Source organism: Camelus dromedarius, chromosome 11, assembly GCF_036321535.1.
Source record: "Camelus dromedarius isolate mCamDro1 chromosome 11, mCamDro1.pat, whole genome shotgun sequence".
NCBI lineage: Eukaryota > Metazoa > Chordata > Mammalia > Artiodactyla > Camelidae > Camelus > Camelus dromedarius.
This window is the reverse complement of record NC_087446.1, coordinates 45,713,231-45,731,577: the sequence shown is the minus strand read 5'-3', so window position 1 is coordinate 45,731,577 and position 18,347 is coordinate 45,713,231. Positions and strand designations below refer to the sequence as shown.

The 18,347-nt window shown below is 33.0% G+C and overlaps 1 protein-coding gene across 9 annotated transcripts in view; it reads left to right on the top strand.

The window, feature by feature from the left end:
• CPNE8 (copine 8) overlaps nt 1–18,347 on the top strand; it is a 194,523-nt gene that overhangs the window by 138,838 nt on the left and 37,338 nt on the right. For all 9 annotated transcript variants that reach the window (XR_010383209.1, XM_064491748.1, XM_064491752.1 and 6 more), the window contains 3 exons: nt 5,011–5,138; nt 15,916–16,018; nt 17,444–17,501. Coding sequence is in view for 8 of the 9 variants with exons in the window: in XM_064491748.1 (XP_064347818.1) it covers nt 5,011–5,138; nt 15,916–16,018; nt 17,444–17,501 (289 nt within the window). In the remaining variant the exon portion in view is untranslated. The remainder of the gene's footprint in view (nt 1–5,010; nt 5,139–15,915; nt 16,019–17,443; nt 17,502–18,347) is intronic.

Genomic DNA, 18,347 nt, shown 5'->3' with positions numbered 1-18,347 from the left:
GAAATGTTTCCCTGCCCTACCCTATGTATTATAAAAGTAAACTCTTCCATGCCCAATATTTTTGCAGATCTATTTTGTTCTTATTCTTATTATAAATGTATGAGATTTTTTATAAGTTCTGCAAGAAAAATAGGTAAAAATAAACAATAATACAATCATTTATGAGTAATTACTGAGCATCAAGTGTGGTACTTCATACTCATTTCTTACATAATCCTCATAACATTCTCATGTGTTAGGTACATCATGACTTATATTATGACTGTCACATCACAGCGAAAAGAGAACCCCCAAGAGTTGTATAACTTAGGTCAGAGTCATAGAAGCTAACCAGGTTTCCAGAGGACAGGACTTGGACCCAGATTAGTTTTATTTTAGAATCCATGCTCTTAACCACTACTAAACCACATTTTATAAAAGTACCTGTAATCCTACCTCTCAGATATGTGCTTTCTTAACACCATTATATATTTTATACACACACATACTTCCACAAGCTTTTATATGATTAAACTTCATCTTCCGTAAATATATTTTAAGAGCTTGTATTTTACCTTTTTTTTCCTACACTTATTCTTGTTTTTTATATTCCATCACCCACACAATTTCAGGAAAGGTTGCTGGAGGGTTTCTTTCTTCTATGAAATCGTCCACATGCTACAACCCCAAATGTCATATAAAATGAATATCTGTTGGGATTTTGTTGTGTCTTAGAGCATTAAATTCTCCCAGAAACTTATAAAACCATGAATATGACTCATGGCTTAAGTGCCTCAGGAAAAGGGTCATGAACTATTTTAATGCCTAAGAAAAGGAATCATTATGTTGAAATAAATGAGCTTTATTAATTTTCCTTCCATAGTTTCTTCTCACCTTTGTGTATGATTTTTTTTTCCTTTTTCTCTCCCTCTAATTCTCTCCTTTTCTGCTTTTCCTACCTCGACATTCACTCCCTGTAACTAAACCTGTATAAAGGAGACACTTTTTTATTATTTGCATCTTAAATGGTTCTTTGAACCCAACTCAAGTATTTACAGGATAGAGATCATACCCCTTTAAATTTGTGAAAAATCATTTCTAAAATTGTTGAAAACAACGATGATGTTGATGATGATGACAATGATGGTGATGCGTCAGCCTTACTGTTACCTACTAAATATATGACTATCATTTTTTTCAAAGCACTTCCGTTTTCTTGGATAAGTAAGGCAGGCAAAGGTTAAATAATAGGTCTTCAGGGAGATAGTATTCCATATGGTTTCTATGTTAACTTCACCCTAATTTACTGCAACACACACCTGGAGGTGCCAAAAATAGCAAGTAGACAAACTTCAGTCCCTGTCAATCTGCCAATTAGTGTACTATCCAATGTTAACAAACCCTCATCTTTCTAGGGTAAGAATCTGTGATACAGAGTCGCAGTCGTTAATCTGTTAATCACACCAAGTTCAAATAATCATCCATCTAGCAGGGGAGGGGAGGCCCTTTGTAAAGTTAACAATCTCTAGTTGGTGATTTTGGGGCTAGCACAAATCTTGAAACTGAGCTTTACTCAATCAAAAATGTGTAAGGTAAACCCCAGCTTTTAGTATGAAATACGTGTAAGAATAGATGTAGTGGAAAAAGAAAAGGGAATGGAAAAAGAAAGGAAAAATACCAGTATCACCACTTGAGCACTTCCTGTTGTGGAATGAATGTCATGTCTTACTGTGGTTCTTGATGACGCCTTCCAGTGTTATAACTAAAAATACAAAAGTGCAGGGCTTTAGAGAAAGTATTTCTAATGGGCTTGGGGCCAGTGACCCTTAAAAGGTCTTATGCATTGATCAATAGAGACAAATGCTACATATGTCCATGTGATTTCTCCTACCAAATATCTGTTTTTTTTTTTATCGAGGTATAGTCAGTTTACAATGTTGTGTCAATTTCTGGTGTACAGCACAATTCTTCAGTCATACATGAATATACATATATTCATTTTCATATTTTTTCACCATAAGCTACTACAAGATATTGAATATATTTCCTGGTGCTATACAATATAAACTTGTTTATTTACCATATATCTAAAAACACTTGCATACTCTTCACTTATTTTGGCATTTATAGAAATCTATACTTATATTTGTGTGTACACCTTTTCTTCCAACTAAATGCTAACAGTAGAATAACCAAAGGTCTTTAACACTGCATCCATAAAATAGAAGCTCAATAGATACTTGTTTATTGAATAAAAATGGAGAATTCTCTCAGCTTTTCCCTATGGTAAGGAATCTCTGGGCAGCAACAGATACATTTCAGAGAGTAAAGCTCCTTATAGCTCTCTTCATGTTGCCAGCATGTTGGCCCCACTGTAAAGTGTTATGGGCTATGGGGAGCAACAGAGACCATAAGCCTCTCTTCCAGAAGTGAATCTGAATCCCCAGTACAATCCCTTGGGGAGCCAAATGGAGGGGAAAATGGGTGAGAGCTGGACACTCCTCACTTAAGTCTGCGTGTGGGGTTATTTCTCATTTGGAATTCTGTTCTTTATACTTTCTGTGTGCTCTACAAATCAATTCATCACGAGTGGAAAAGGCTGTTAATTAAAAGGGAAATGTAAAGTAGGGTGTTGATTGCCCTCTTCATTAATAAACAAGATTGGATGCACTTACTTTCGAGAACATTGTGTTTTTACTTTTGTGTTAGATCCACGCATAAACTTATTTTAATTTGTCTTAACAAGCAAAAACTAATTCTCCACATAATTATTTTATGAAATGAGTTTTTAAAAAGATTTTTTTAATCTTTCTATCAAGATAACATGAAATGGTGGGGACAGTAGTGACCTTGTTATCATTTCAATTCCAGAGGGATAAAGGAAATACATAGTTTTAGAGAAGTATAAATCCCCCTCAGTCAGAATGTTAAAATGCTGATCAAAAAGTAACTCTAAACTATCCTGGTTTGTAATTGTTCCCTTAAGACAGATATGGAATACATTTTTATATGCCTAAAATCAATAATGAGTTTTAATTTTAATTAGCTTCATGCCTTGGTAAGAGAAAAGAACACTGTAAAATTTTATTTAAAAGGAAGGTTAAATAGGTCAGCTCAGATTAACATCAAAACCAACCATTTACTGCTTTCTGTTAAATATTAAACCTTTAGTTTTAATTTCAATCAATTCATGTAACGAATTTTATAAAGAATTATTTATGCTTTTAAAAATTTACATAAGGGTTCATTAATAAAAAAAAGTTTGAAGAAAAAGACAAAATTAAAAGGGCAAAGGGGGCATCAATTCTTCTCTCACAAGTGACAAAACTGAAGTGGTTGGTAATACCAGAGTTAGTTTCCTAAGATCCTCAGTCTTTCAAAATGCTTAGGATGTCGCACAGTGGTGGTTGAGGTGGGGCTCTGGGGTTAGACTAGACTATGGTGGGTTCAAATACTGGCTCTGTTACTGGTGTTGCATGACTTTGGGCACAGTATTTAAGCTCTCAGTGCCTCAGTTTCTTCATCTGTCTAGTGAAGATAATGATAGCATTTGATCTACTTTTTTACAGTTGGTATAAAAATTATATAATGCATGTAAATATTTTAATATAAAGCTTAGTATATAGAATTCAACAAATTTAAGTCATAAATTATCAGTCACTTTTGATTATTCAGGTAAAAGCATACATGCTAAAATTACATCTAACTATGTTTAAGCATGTACTGACCCTAGTGTTTATATATCTCTACATATCTATAAATTTTTTATGTTTCCCCCTTCCAGAGGGGGAGCCTAATTCTGCTTCCCTTGAGTGTGGGCTACAGTGGGTGACTCATTTCTAACAAATATAGATTAAAGTAGAAGTCATACTGTGCAATATAAGCAGGTAGGGGCTTGCTCTTTCCCGGATCACTTATTCCAGGAAAGTTAGTAGCCATGTTGCAAGAACACTCAAGCAGCCCTGTGCAGAGGTCATGTTGGCCTGCTGCCAGCAGGCCATGTGAGTGAGCCTTCTTGGAAACAGGCTCTCTAGCTCTGGGTAGGTTTTCAGATGACTGCAGCCCAGGTCAGCTTCTTGATCTTAAGGTCTTGAGAGACCCTGAGCAAAAGCCACCTGGCTAAGCTGCTCCTGGATTCCTGACACCTAAACATTGTATGAAACAATAAATGCCTACTGTGTTAAGCCATAAATTGGGGGGGGGGCGGTAATTTGCTACAGAGGAATAGATAACACTGCCTTATTTGTAGAATCTGGACGTGGAGCATTCAACCTAATAATAACAAGAGCATTCAAGGTATGAGAAGCCGGACTAGGTCTCCAGGTTTAAAGTTGTCCTTGTGGGTACTTGCCTGCGGAGTGGCAAGCTCCAATTCCCTTGAACAATATGTGTATGTTTCTTTGATTCTTTTCCTTCTACCTTGTCTGGATGCTTCTCACATCAAATTACATTTCCTCTAACTCCTTTAGGTGAGGTTATCAATTGTGGCCAAAAAATGTGCATGTGGTGATAATTTTAGATTTTCATTTCTATAAAACAAAACTGAATTGATAACATTTTTTTCTGATTTTAATACATCACTGCAGAAAATTTGGAAAGTATAGAATAGTTTAAACAATGAAATGAAAGTCAACAATTACATAACCACCCAGAGGTAGCCACTATTAATATTTTGTTTCCTTCTTTTTAGATTTTTATATGTTCATCTCTATATGTACAAAGACCCGGTGTAAAAATAAGACACTATTCATTGTAAAATGTTGTGATATTCAGGTTCTCAAGATTTTTAGAATTTTCTCCTGCCATTTTTTGCATAAGATTTATTTTTAATGATTGCACATTGCATCATATCACAACCAGTGTAATATTTTATTGTCTATTGCTGACTACTTAATTTATTATTATTTTTTGCTATTTGTTTTCTTCCAGGAAGATCTTTATGAGTCTCAACATGTATCATTCTCTTTTTCAGTTCATCTTTATAGACACTCACTATTAATTTTTTACTTTCTTTTGCCTGTAACTTTGCAGAATGGGAACCCTCAAAACCCCTACTGTGATGGCATTGAGGGTGTGATGGAGGCTTATTATAGGAGTCTGAAATCTGTACAACTGTATGGGCCAACCAACTTTGCTCCTGTAATTAATCATGTAGCAAGGTAAGTGGAAGTAGATAAGTTATATATCCTGGTATACAGGACTACAGTGAAATCATAACATTATTGTTGGCATGACTCCACAAATGAAAGTTGTTTTCTTCTAATTTACCTCCAGTAAAGTGAGGGAGAAGATACACAGTAGAAAGTCTCCACTGAGCTACCCTGATACTTCAGTAAGAGCTTTATATGAAAATCTCAAGTGATGAAACACACTGGGTTATGTTAGGATCTGTATTTGTTCGACCAAGAAATACGTTTTTTTCATTGAAAAGGCATCCTTAAGAGCAATATTCTTCATGATCTCAACTGCATGTAAATCATTCATATCTAATCTCATACTCCATAGTAGCACAGAAATAATGAGACTGAATTCTATGAAGACAGCTGAAGCCTTTCAGTGATATATAGGGCACATTATTTTAACCTCTTTGAAATTAATATAGTAGCTAATTTTATAAATTCCCAGAGCTCTACCTATAAATAGTACATAGTATTGAGATCAGAACATAATTGCTTATGATTCAAGTACATGTTCTAGAAAAAAAAATTAATGTAAAAGTCTATATACACTTATCATTTTTTTCATGAATGCATAAGTAAATTAGACACCAGTTTTAAAATCCCTAAACAGTTTGTGTTAACCCAGTTGCAAATCGTATGAAATCCTGCTTTATTTTTAGATAGTCAAAAAAGTATAAGGCTCATTTTTTCTGAATATGTAGCCAAAACTTGAAAAAAAAATACTGCATTTGGATCAGTTTATCAGTATTCAAAGGCAACATGAAACCTCAGTTCTTTACTTGAAGGTTCTGGTACTTCACCATCTCCCTGTTGGACATCATAAGTGTTCTACTTTTCATTATCTGGGACATAGACAAGATGCTAAAATACCCCTGCACCCAGAGCTGACCCCAGTGGACTCTCCCATGGAACTCCACCTCAGGTAGACAGTGATACATTGATGAAATCCTCTGAGTGTGACCCTTTAGCTCAGGTTTTTTCAAATATTTTCATCCACAATCTGTACTGAATTACGAATTTTATATCTCCACTCTGGACACACACAACTAAAAGATTATAAAATAATACTTATCCTTTTCTCATATTTTCTCTTACTTCTATCCTATTATTTTTCTATTACTTTTTTAAATGAAGATCTTGACCCACAAAATCGATTTCAAAATCCACTAGTGGGTCATTATCTGTCATTTGAAAAATCCATCCTAGCTCATTGTATTCGCCCATATAAGTAGTGTTAACCTGTGCTTTCTGTTCCTGGTTTTTTGGATGGCTGTCAAATAAAGGAGAATCAAAAATAATACTAATGCAAGATAAATTATACTTGACTCTTACTATCTCTTACACACTATTATACTCATCACTGTTTTTTAATAAAAAGATAAAAAAAAAGATAGAATTTATTTTTTGTAAACTGATGCTAGTTATTAAGTGTTCTCATCAGTGCTTACCAATTAATTTGATAGATTTTGTCCTGCTGTATCTCTACGCTAAAAGTTAAACTTTTAGATATAAAATTTCTAGGTGCATTTCTGTATCACTTAAAACTACAGGCTCCACACTGTTATATGACCATTTTTTATGTTTTGTCCAGCATTTTAAAAATTCCTAAACGTAAGGTTAGTTGCCAACTAACACTTTCAGACTCTTGAAAATAATATGTGATCTAATAATCCTTTATTGTTATTTGTGATAAAAGAAAATAAGAAATACAGTAAGATATGACTTTGGGAGAATCATCTTTTCCTTCTAATACAATGTGAAGTTCCATGCATCTGTCTCTTACTATGAATCTATCTGAAAAGACCTTTCTCCTTTTTTCTAATTTTTGAGAGTTACATTTAATTTTATATTTAAGTTTTTATTAAGACAATTTCTGTCTGACCCAAAATTATCATCTAAAAAATTTGTCAACTGCAAGAGAAGCTACTTTTTTCAAGAACAAAAAGTTTTTGAACAAATAGTTTAAGACAACTGTTTGTTTCTAAATCAAGTGAGGTACCATTCCAGTGTGTATGGCTTTTATATAAAACGCTTGCATTTTATCACTCTTCAACAGTGCTTCACCATGCCCATCATTAAGAGTTAAGTATTCAACAAATGTCTAATAAGCGAGTTCTGTATATGTTACATTTGTCATTAAAATAATTTTTTATAAAGTCAAAAGCAAATACACATCCATGTTTTTATTCACTTGGTTTTTTCCTCTTAAAAAGGTGTGTTTGCTATATTGGTAAAAAGCATGGTTATTTGTAATAGTTTTCTCTGAGCATTTTGAAGACTGCTAATTCTTACTCTTTTTAAGAATAATCATTTTAAGCTCTTGCTCATTTTTAGAACTAAAATCCATTTAAGACTTTTGAAATAATATTAATGAGGTAACAGTATTGTGAAATAGTCCAGACCCAAGGCATCAAATTTGCAAATCTTGAAGTCTTTATGTGCTGATCTGAGGCTTTCCAACCCTCCACCTCTAATTTCCTGCCTTCCCAGGTCTCGTTTTCCTAGAGCTGTCCAAGGAACAGCAATTCAGATGATGTAAAAATTCTACTCAACAGCCGTTGTAATGCTTTGTCACAAGTTTAAGTTCTAACACTCTAGCTTGGTATTCAAAAATTTCCATTACCACCCACCCATACAACCTCATTTCCCTCCAAATTCTCTAAAATGTACTGCACTTCAAGTCAGAGAAAACTGCTACTTCTGGGCTATGATGTCATTCTATGTATTCATTTATCAGGGCACTTAATAATTTGATCCTACTTTCTTGTTACATATAGATCTTTTCCACATTGAAGAAAATAAAATTTCACTATTTTTTTTCACTTGACTAAAATAATATTTATTATTTCCTAATATTATTCATTTGTTCTTTATGCCTAACCAGTTACTTGTTTTGAGGCTGGGCACATTTCAGTCTTTAAGAAGAATCTATCAATTTCTAACTTAGCTAAACTGTTATATTTTTTTTTCCATGACATTAAGAAATTTCCAAGATCCAGATAACCAGCTAAAATTAATTTTCATTTTTCAGGAAATAACATTTAATGTTTAGGAATTTCCATTAACTAATTTCCAAGTTAACCTAAAGAATGTGTTATGTTTTATCTCCTTCATCTGTATGATCAATAATAATAAAATCAAAACAATAAACATCACTGAACACGTTACCTTAGGCACTATGCTCAATGCAATTGTCATGGTGAATACTGTTTGCCACATCAGTACACTACCAAAAGTAGTTTGGATAACAGCTTAGTAATAAAAATTGCTATGTTTCTTTGTATTAAAATATTTAAATATATCCCATTTTGAGAAGATTCAATTCACTGTGTATATCAAAATTAAGCCACTTAAATAAAACATCTGTGAGTCAGTTTCTTATCTTTTCTTGTTGCCCTCTTTTCCTGTGAACCAATAATGAGCTGAAAGAATAGTCCACAACCATTTATGAACTTTATAAAAACCCCAGAAACTTACTTGAGAAAGACTCCAAAGAAATGTATTTAAACTCCAAAACCCTGACAAAGTTAACCTCTCCCTAAGATCTGTCACGGTAACATTAAAATATAAATTATAGATTGCCTATATTTGAAGAAAAACAGAAGAAGCAAGCTTCTTTAATAGCTTTAAACAATAATTTGATTCTGCAAGTCTATATATTAGTGTTACTTCCTTGAAGAAAATTGGGATATGAGCAGCCTCTACTTTCTCCTTCATACATTTCTGTAGCATTTTAATTACTTTATCATAAATATATAATACTTTCAAAAATAAGCTAAATTAGAAGAAATGGTACTACAAAAGATTGTTTTGTTTAAAATTTAGATTTCCTTGCAAAGTGCAACAGTATGACAATATGCAGAGCAAATATCATAAAAATAATTATTTAAAAAGATTGATTTATGCTGCTAATGAGGACAAAGACTAAAATAGATTGAGTAGTTTTCGTGTAAAAAGTGGTTTATTTTCAAATTAGTGTGTCTAGTAGTAGTGAGAGCCACACAATAAACTCAAGATTTTTTCTAAAGCCTTAATTTTCTTCAAAGTCAAGACATAAAGCATTAATACAAGTACATATTTAACATAAATAAAAATGCAAAATTTCTATGAATTTTTAAGATAAAACAACAAACCTCAGAGTTTCTCTCTATATCTGCTTCAGACTCTACCTTTAACTTTCCCAACAGTATGAATATATTCTCCTCTTCTCTTAGGTATACTTTATGGTGAATCAAAAGAAAACCAAAATGTAAGTGGATTAAATTCACCAATCAAAAGACATAAAGTGGCTGAAGTGATAGAAAAAAAAAGAAAAACCCAATTATATGCTGTCTATGAGAGACTCAACTTAGATTTAAGGACATACATTGGATGAAAATGAAGCAATGGGGAAAAAAAGATATTCCATGAAAATGGTAACCAAAAGAGAGAAGCCAAGAGTGGCTATACTTACATCAGACAAAATAAACTTTAAGTTATAAATTGTCACAAGAGATGAAGAAGGTCATTATATAATAAAAGGGGCAATTTATGTGATATATATATATCACTATATAAAATAATATATACAATTCAGGCTGCCATTTGCAACAACATGGCTAAACCTGGAGATTTTGCTAGGTGAGATAAGCCAGACACAGAAGTTTAAAAACTACATGATCTCATGTATATGTAATTTTCTTAAAGCCAAAGCAGTAAGTTAGAACGGGTTAACAGGCGTGGAGAGGTAAGGGAAGTAGGGTGACACTGGTCACAGGGTACAAAGTTGCATTACATAGGATGAATCAGTTCAGAGATCTCATGTTATTTCATGATGACTATAGTAAATAATGTCCTGAATGCTGGAAATTTGCTAAAATAGAGTATATTTCAGGTCCACTGAGTATGCCCCCAAAATATGGTAACTATGTGAGGACATGATATGTTAATTAGCTTAACTGTAGTAATCATTTCACTGTGTGTGTGTGTATAAAATTATGTTGTACACCTTAAATAAATGCAATTTTATTAAAAAGAACAAATTTTTTAAAGGTTCAATCCAACAGGATGATATAATAATTATAAATACGTATACACTCAGCATCAAAGCACCTAAATATATATATTTTTTAAATTGACATATTTCAAGGTAGAAATGGCAACACAACAGTATTAGAAGACTTCACTACTCCACTTTCAATAATGCATAGATCACCCAGGGAGAAAATGAAAAAGGAAACCACAACCTTGAACAGTGCTGTAGACGAAATGGAACCTAACTGACATATACAGAACATTACATTCAACAGCAGCAGAATACACATTCTTTTCAACCACACGTGGAACATTCTCTAGGACAGATCACACACGAAGTCCTAAAACATGTCTCAACAAATGTAAGAATAAAGTCATTCCAAGTATCTTTTCTGACCACAATGGAAATAAACAAGTCAGAAATCAGTAGCAAAAGGAAATCACAAAACTCACAAATAAATGGAAATTAACTGACTCTTGAATGACATTGAGTCAAAAAGAAATCAAACAGGAAATTAGAAAATATCATGAGAAAAATGAAAATGAAAGCACAATATACCAAAACTGATGGGATACAGTAAAAGCAGTGTTAAGAGGGAAATTTATAATTATAACACCACATTTTTAAAAAGAAGAAAAATCTCAAATGACTTAAGCTTACACCTCAAAAGAACAATACACTAAGGACAAGTTAGCAGAAGAAAGGAAATAATAATTAAAATTAAATGATAATTAGAGCAGAATAAATATAATAGAGACTAGAAACACAACAAAAATACTGGCAAAACTAAGAGTTGTGTTTTTTTGAAAAGATAAAATCTATTAATCTTTAGCTAGAATAAGGGGGAAAATGACTCAAAATTGGAAATGAAAGAAGAGACATTACAACTGATGTCACAAAAATAAAAAAAAATTGTATCATAAGGGATTGTTATAAAAATTAGACTCCAACAAATCAGACAACTTAAGAGAAATTAATAAACTCCTAAAAACTTACAACCTACCAAGAATAAATCCAAGAAAAAGAAAGCTTGCACAGAACAGTAACTTATGAGATTGAATCAGTGATCAAAAAACTCCCAACAAAGAAAAACCCAGGACCAGATGGCTACATAGGTGAATTTTACCTATCATTTAAATAAGAATCAATACAACTCTTATTCAAACTCCTCCCAAAAAATAGAAGAGGGAACACTTCCAAACTCATTTCATGAGGCCAGTATCACCCTGTTACCAAACATAGACAGAGACACCACAAGAAGAGAAAACTACAGACCAATATCCCTAATGAACATGTACGTAAAAATCCTCAATAAATTATTAGCAGACAATTCAAGAACACATTAAAGAATCATAAACCATGACCAAGTAGGATTTATCCCTGGAATGTTGGGATAGTTCAATATATGCAAATCAATAAAACTGATACAGCACATTAACAGAGTGAAAGACAAAAATCACATAGTCATCTCCAGAGATACAGAAAAAGCACTTGACAGAATTCAACACCCTTTCTTGATAAAAACTATCAACAAATTAGGTACAGAAGGAACTTGCATCAACATAATAAAGGCTTTCTATGGAAGGCCCACAGCTAATATCATACTTAATGATAAAAAACAGAGCTTTAAGATCTAGAACAAGGATTCTCCAACTTCAATTCGACATACTACTGGAAGTCCTAGCCAGAGCAATTAGGCAAGAAATAGAAATGAAAGTCACCCAAATCATAAAGGAAGAAGTGATGACATGATCTTTAATGTAGAAAACTCCCAAGGCAAAAAAAAAAAAAACCCACCCCAAAACAAAAATAAAAAGACCTTTTAGAGCTAATGAATTCAGTATGCAGGATATACAATCAACATAACAAAATTTTTTTGTTTCTATACACTAACAACTAACTATAAGAAAGAGAAATTAAGAAAACAACTCTATTTTCAATAGCACCAAAAAGAATAAAATACATAGGAATAAAGTTAAACAAGGAAGTGAAATGCTTTTACACTGAAATTATAAAATGTTGATGAAAGCAGAAACAACTGGAAAGGCAGTCTATGTTCATGGATTGTCATATTATTATAATAATATTATCATCAATATTGTTAAAGTGTCCATACTACCCAAAATGTTCTACAGATAGAGTAAAATCCGTATCAAAATCCCAAAAAGCACTTTTTGCAGAAATAGAGAAAATAATTCTAAAATTTATATGGAACCACGAAAGACTTCAAATAAAGCAGATCTTGAGCAGGAAGAAAGAACAAAGATGGAGGCATAACACTGCCTGATTTTAAAATATAATAACAAAGCTACAATAATCAAAACAGCAAGCTACTGTCATTAAAATAGGCATATATATCAATGGCACAAAATAGAGAGTACAGAATAAAAAAAACACACATCTACGGTTACCTGATCTTTGAAAATGATACCAAGCATACACAATGGGGAAAGGATAATTTCTTCAGAAATTATATTGGGAAAACTGGATTATCTACATACAAAAGAATGAAATTGGACTCTTAACCTTACACTACTTATAAAAATTAACTTAGAAAGAATTAAAGACTTAAACCTAAATCTGAAACTGTAAAACTTCTAGAAGAAAACTTAGGAGAAAAGATTTTCTACATTGGTCTTGGCCATGATTTCTTGGGTATGGCACCAAAAACAACGAAAGCAAAAAAAAAAAAAAATAGGCAACTGGGACTACATCAAGCTTAAAAGTTACTATACAGCAAAAACCGTCAACCAATGAAAAGGCAACCTATGGAACTTGAGAAAATATTTGTGAACTATATACCTGATAATGGGTTAATTTCCAGAATATATAAGGAACTCCTGCAACTCAATGGCAAAAAGCAAATAACCCAATTTTTAAAATGAGCAGACCACTTGCACAGACATTTCTCCAAAGAAAACACACAAATGGCCAGTGAGTATATGCAACGTTGCTCAGCACCGCTAATCATCAGGGAAATGCAAATTTATAACCACAATGAGCTGTCACTTCACACCTGTCAGGGTGGCTATAGTAAAAATTCAGAAGATAGCAAGTGTCGGTGAGGATGTGGAAGGATTGGAAACCTTGTGCACTGTTGGTGGGAATGTAACTTGGTATAGCTGTTATGAAAAGCAGTAAAGTGGTTCCTCAAAAATAAGCACTGAGTTACCAGCAGTCCCACTTCTGAGTATATACAGAAAAGAACTGAAATCAGAACTGGGAAGAGATGTCTGGAGCATTATTCACAACACCCAAGATAAGAAAACAAACAAGTATACACTGACAAATGTAATCTATAAAAATAAATATGATGTAGCATATACATACAATGAGATATTATTCAGCCTTAAAAAAAAAAGAAATTCTACCATTTGCAACAACATGGATGGACCTCGAGGATATTATGGAATTCAGTCAGTCATGGAAAGACATAATTCCTCTTAGATGAGGCATCTAAAGTACATAGTCAAACACAGAAGTTAGACAGTAGAATGGTGGTTACCAGGGAGTCGGGGAAAAGGGTATGTGGAGTAGTTGTTCAGTGGGTATAAAGTTACAGATATAGAAGATGAGTCAATTCTGGACCTCTGCTGTACAACTTTGTGCCTCTAGTTAACAATGAGATAGTGTGCACTTAAAAATTGCTTGAGGGTAGATTTCATGATAAATGTTCTTTACAAGCACACACAGAAAAAGGGACACAAGGAAACTTTTGGAGATAACAGATATGTTTATTAACCTTGGTGGTTTTGATGATAACATGAGTGTATACATATGTCCAAACTCAGCAACTTGTATATTAATTATGTGCAATGCATTTTTATATACCAATTATACCTCAGTAAAGCTTCAGGGAAAAAAAGGCATAGTAATAACAACTGAGCCTTTCTTCATAGGTAACAAGAACTGTTGAAAGAGAAATAAAAAGTAAACACCAAAAAATAAAAGGATCAGTTAAGCCACTTAAAGTGGTATTTTATAGGACTGCATAATTCTCAACTTTTCATATCACTTCTCACCATTAAGGGCATCATTTGGTAAGAAAAGTCATACTGTTGTACTCAAAGAAGCTTTTCTCACTATTATTTATAGCCTCCCTTTAATCACATGAAAGATAAAACCTCAATTTTGACGCAGTCAGTAAGAAATGCTTTTGTAAAATAATGGCATTTAAATTTTTTTTAAATGAATTCCTAAGGGAGGTTATCCTACTTCTTTTCTTAAGAAAAAAATTAAGTGCAAAATAGGAAAATAGGCTCATACCTGGTTTGGATTTTCCATTGCTTGTGTGACCATCAAATTAATATAAATTCCTTAATGTCCAAGATCACTTGTTCAATGTTGTGGGGGCATTTTTGACTGTATGTGGTGGAATGCGTTCCATGCTATTTTGAACTGGCTCTACAGTGTATGAACATGCCACTTACTGTATTCTCTTCATCAACCTACAAAATTTCCAGTCAGTTTTATTGACAGCATGAGCAATGATTAGTTTCTCTTGTGTATGGCAAAGTTGTAAATAGTTCTCTTCTTCATATAGTTATCAATTCTGTTCTACAAGAAATAAGTTTTGCCCTGACATACTATGCTACTGGTTTGTCCCCAAGCTGTTCAGACTTGGTTACTTAGAGCCCATCAGGTACGGGAGGGAACTTCATTGGTCATCAATCGAAATTTTCTTGAACCCAAGTTTTCTATGATTTACTCGATTTTTACAGAAAGCAGACCAAAGTCTTCTTGTTAACTATCTGTCTCCTAAGAGCACCATAATGCTTGCTCATTACTAGATATGACTGGCATGCTAGTTATGTACTAGAAGTCATAAAAAGTGATCCTATTGAGAATATAATCTAGGTAGCCAGCATGTAGAATGCGATAGAAAAACAGATAAATATAACATAGTTATAAAATTCCCCTCTAAATTTCTGAGTATTCTTTGGTGATAATTTTGCAATAGAGGATAGAAAACAAGTACTGGAACATGTTCTTATTACATCCCTAGTTTTTGTTTTTGTTTGCTATAATTTTTCTTCTCATCTTTCATCAGTTTAACATGTAGGAACTTGAACTATAGATAGGCCAGAATGTTTCTTCTGTTGTGTTTTTTTTTTTTATTCAGGTGAAATTCACATGACATAAACCTAAACGTATTAAAATGTACGGTTCAGCGATACTCAGCGTGTTCACAATATTGTGCAACCATCACAGTATCTAGTTCCAAAACAAAAATCAATCCTTTACATGCTCTACTATACATATAATCTACCAGTTAGGTATATATATATTTAGTACCATACATGCAATTTTTTTAACAGTACAAAGCTGGCTTACCTTGATTTTAAACGTGAGAAAATACAGTTCAGATAGCTTACATAATTTATACTGAAGTATGTAATTTATCATACACATAATGTGTTGCTTAGTCAAGATGTTTATTCCAAAGCTCTGTCCATTCCTGTGTGCTAACATACCATCCAGCTCACCTCTTAGCAGTGAATGAATTTCTAAGGCAGCCAGGTGTTTCTGTGTGCCAGCGTGCAGTAACGTTGCTGTTACTCTAGTGCGCTGTTTCAGAAAAATGTGTAGTTGAGAATTTGTATAATACAGTCTCCCAACATATGTTTAAATATTTTCTTATGATTAAAAAGTTTGTTGACCAAAGTTATGTTTTGCAACTATCATGTAGAGAGGAACTGTTTTGTTTTCTGTGGTATTTTTTACCTTTTTGCTGCCTTTCAGATACGCTGCTTCTGTAAAGGATGGCTCCCAGTATTTTGTGCTCCTGATTGTGACTGATGGGGTTATCTCGGACATGGCTCAAACTAAGGAGTCTATAGTTAATGTGAGTAGGAATCATTCCGTCTTCAGCTGGCTAAATGTATGCGTGGTGCTACTTAAGGGACCGGAGTCTACTTCAGTTGACTTAACAGTGAACTACAACACCCATGTCTTTGAAGCCGACTGTATTATTAGCCATATCCAGGAACTCACACACGTTTATGCCACTCCTCCATAAGGGCCAAGCTGAGGAGTGTAAATAAGTAGGTTGTAACAAAATTATTTCAAAAAATAAAAATAAATAAGATAATAGCATCACTTTCATGTGCATGAGCCTGTTTACCTCTATTAGTTTGATGTACTTAGATACAATCTTACAATTTGTACATAATATTTCTTAATATTTACATTTCAGTTGCAGAACTGTGCTAATTTCTATTTTTATAGAACTAGATAGGGACTAGCATTCATTCAAAAAACATTCTTTTCATTATAATTCCTAATTATGTGTTATTTCTATGATTAATTGATTGTCTTTATTAGACTATACCCTATAAAAATCTATATTTACTAAACTATAATCCATAAAAATTAATCTATAATCTGTTTCCATTCACCTTTCTATATTTGGGTTTAGCAATGTTTGGTACAAGATAGATATTAGTAAAAATGGGTTACATGAATGAATTATCATACCTCATAATTATTAATAGCACAGGGAAAATATAATTAGCTGTTTGGTGTGAGAAAAAATAGCTAAATGTGGGGAAAAAATCAAGTGTTTATAGACATGTACTTAAAACCAAACACAAAAAGGAAGAGAGGTAAAGGCTTACACATTTATTTCTTCATTGGTTTTTAACTAGACACACTTGGATTGAATTTGCCTTGATTTCCTTTATGTTCTGATCAGTGGAACTAGTGTGTTCTTTAAAACAGAAACTTAGTGATTTAGGTTTAAACTAACAGGACATATGCTGAGGAACAGTTATGCATAATTCAGTGACCTTCACAGCTGAAGATGTGGTTGCTATCCTGTCCCATCTGTCTGCTGGTGGGGCTCACATTCTTACTATAAAATTATTCAATCATACTAATGATAACTTTCTGTAATTATCATTGCATTCACTCATTTACTATGAGTGAGATAGAGTAGGGTACTACTTTTTCACAAATAATAGTACCTTTTCCCCCTTTTAGCAACTGAAAGATTTTTGAGAGGAGGGAGAACGTGAAAAAAAGAGACCAAAGGTACCCAGAGTCAGCTTAGGAAGATTTTGTCTGGGAAAAGAAAGTGAAAGCAGGTGCTCAGTACTTTTTTAAAACATTATCCAAAGCCATGTTATATTTTAAATATGTTCAAAACCATTTTAATGGGTATCTGCAGAAAAATATCAATAAAACAGGGTATATTATTTTCTTCTTAATTCTTAGTTCTTTTCTTAATTCAGTTTCTTAATTATGAACTAATTATGTATTCTCTTTGAAGGCTTCAAAACTTCCAATGTCAATAATTATAGTAGGTGTTGGACCAGCAGAATTTGATGGTGAGTAACAAAATTTCAATGGTATTTCTTGGAGTTTCTTTTAAAGCTGACTTATCCTATACTTAGGTTTCTGTCACTCTTTTTCGCATAGAAGAATGTGAGTGTGCATATATATGGATTTGTATACAATGCCCATGTACATATAGATATAAATGCAGATGTCTCATGTTGGAGTCTATTAAGGTGAGCAAATTAAAAGAATGTCTTCTGAGTAGGACATTATCTCTCTGGCATAGATTAATTCAACATGTACCTTTCCATTTCATTAGAGATGGTTTGTACCTCAAAATATTTCTTAACATTGAGTGATACATGGAGTTTTTGTTTCCAAGGCAAAACATACTCTGGGTTCACTAAAAACTTTTAAGGTTGAGCACTAAATTAATAAACCAGTAGGTTGCGAAATAGAAAAATTAACACAAGCATAATTTGTTACTTTAATAGATTTTCAAACCCTGGCTAGTTGATAGACATTGTCTTTATAAATATTTAAGTTCTGTCGTATGAAAGACCAAAGTAAAATGAAACTGCAACTGACCACATGAAATTTAATGAAACTTTATATAATTATGTTAAATTCATTTTGGGGGTCATTTTCTATTTGGACTCAAGCCTTCTTCAAATGGCAGAGTGACGGGTGTTTAGGTAACTAGTGAGCTGGGTAAACTTCTCTAAGGATAGTCTGTTCCTCATCACTTGATGAATTCCTTTGAAAAAAAAAAGACCCTCTATGCTAGACAGCAACTGCATGACCACGTAACAGTCACCTGGCTCAGGTGTTTTTACATTGATAATGACATATTTAGCTTGGCACTTTAGAAATGAGAATCATTTTAGAATACTTGG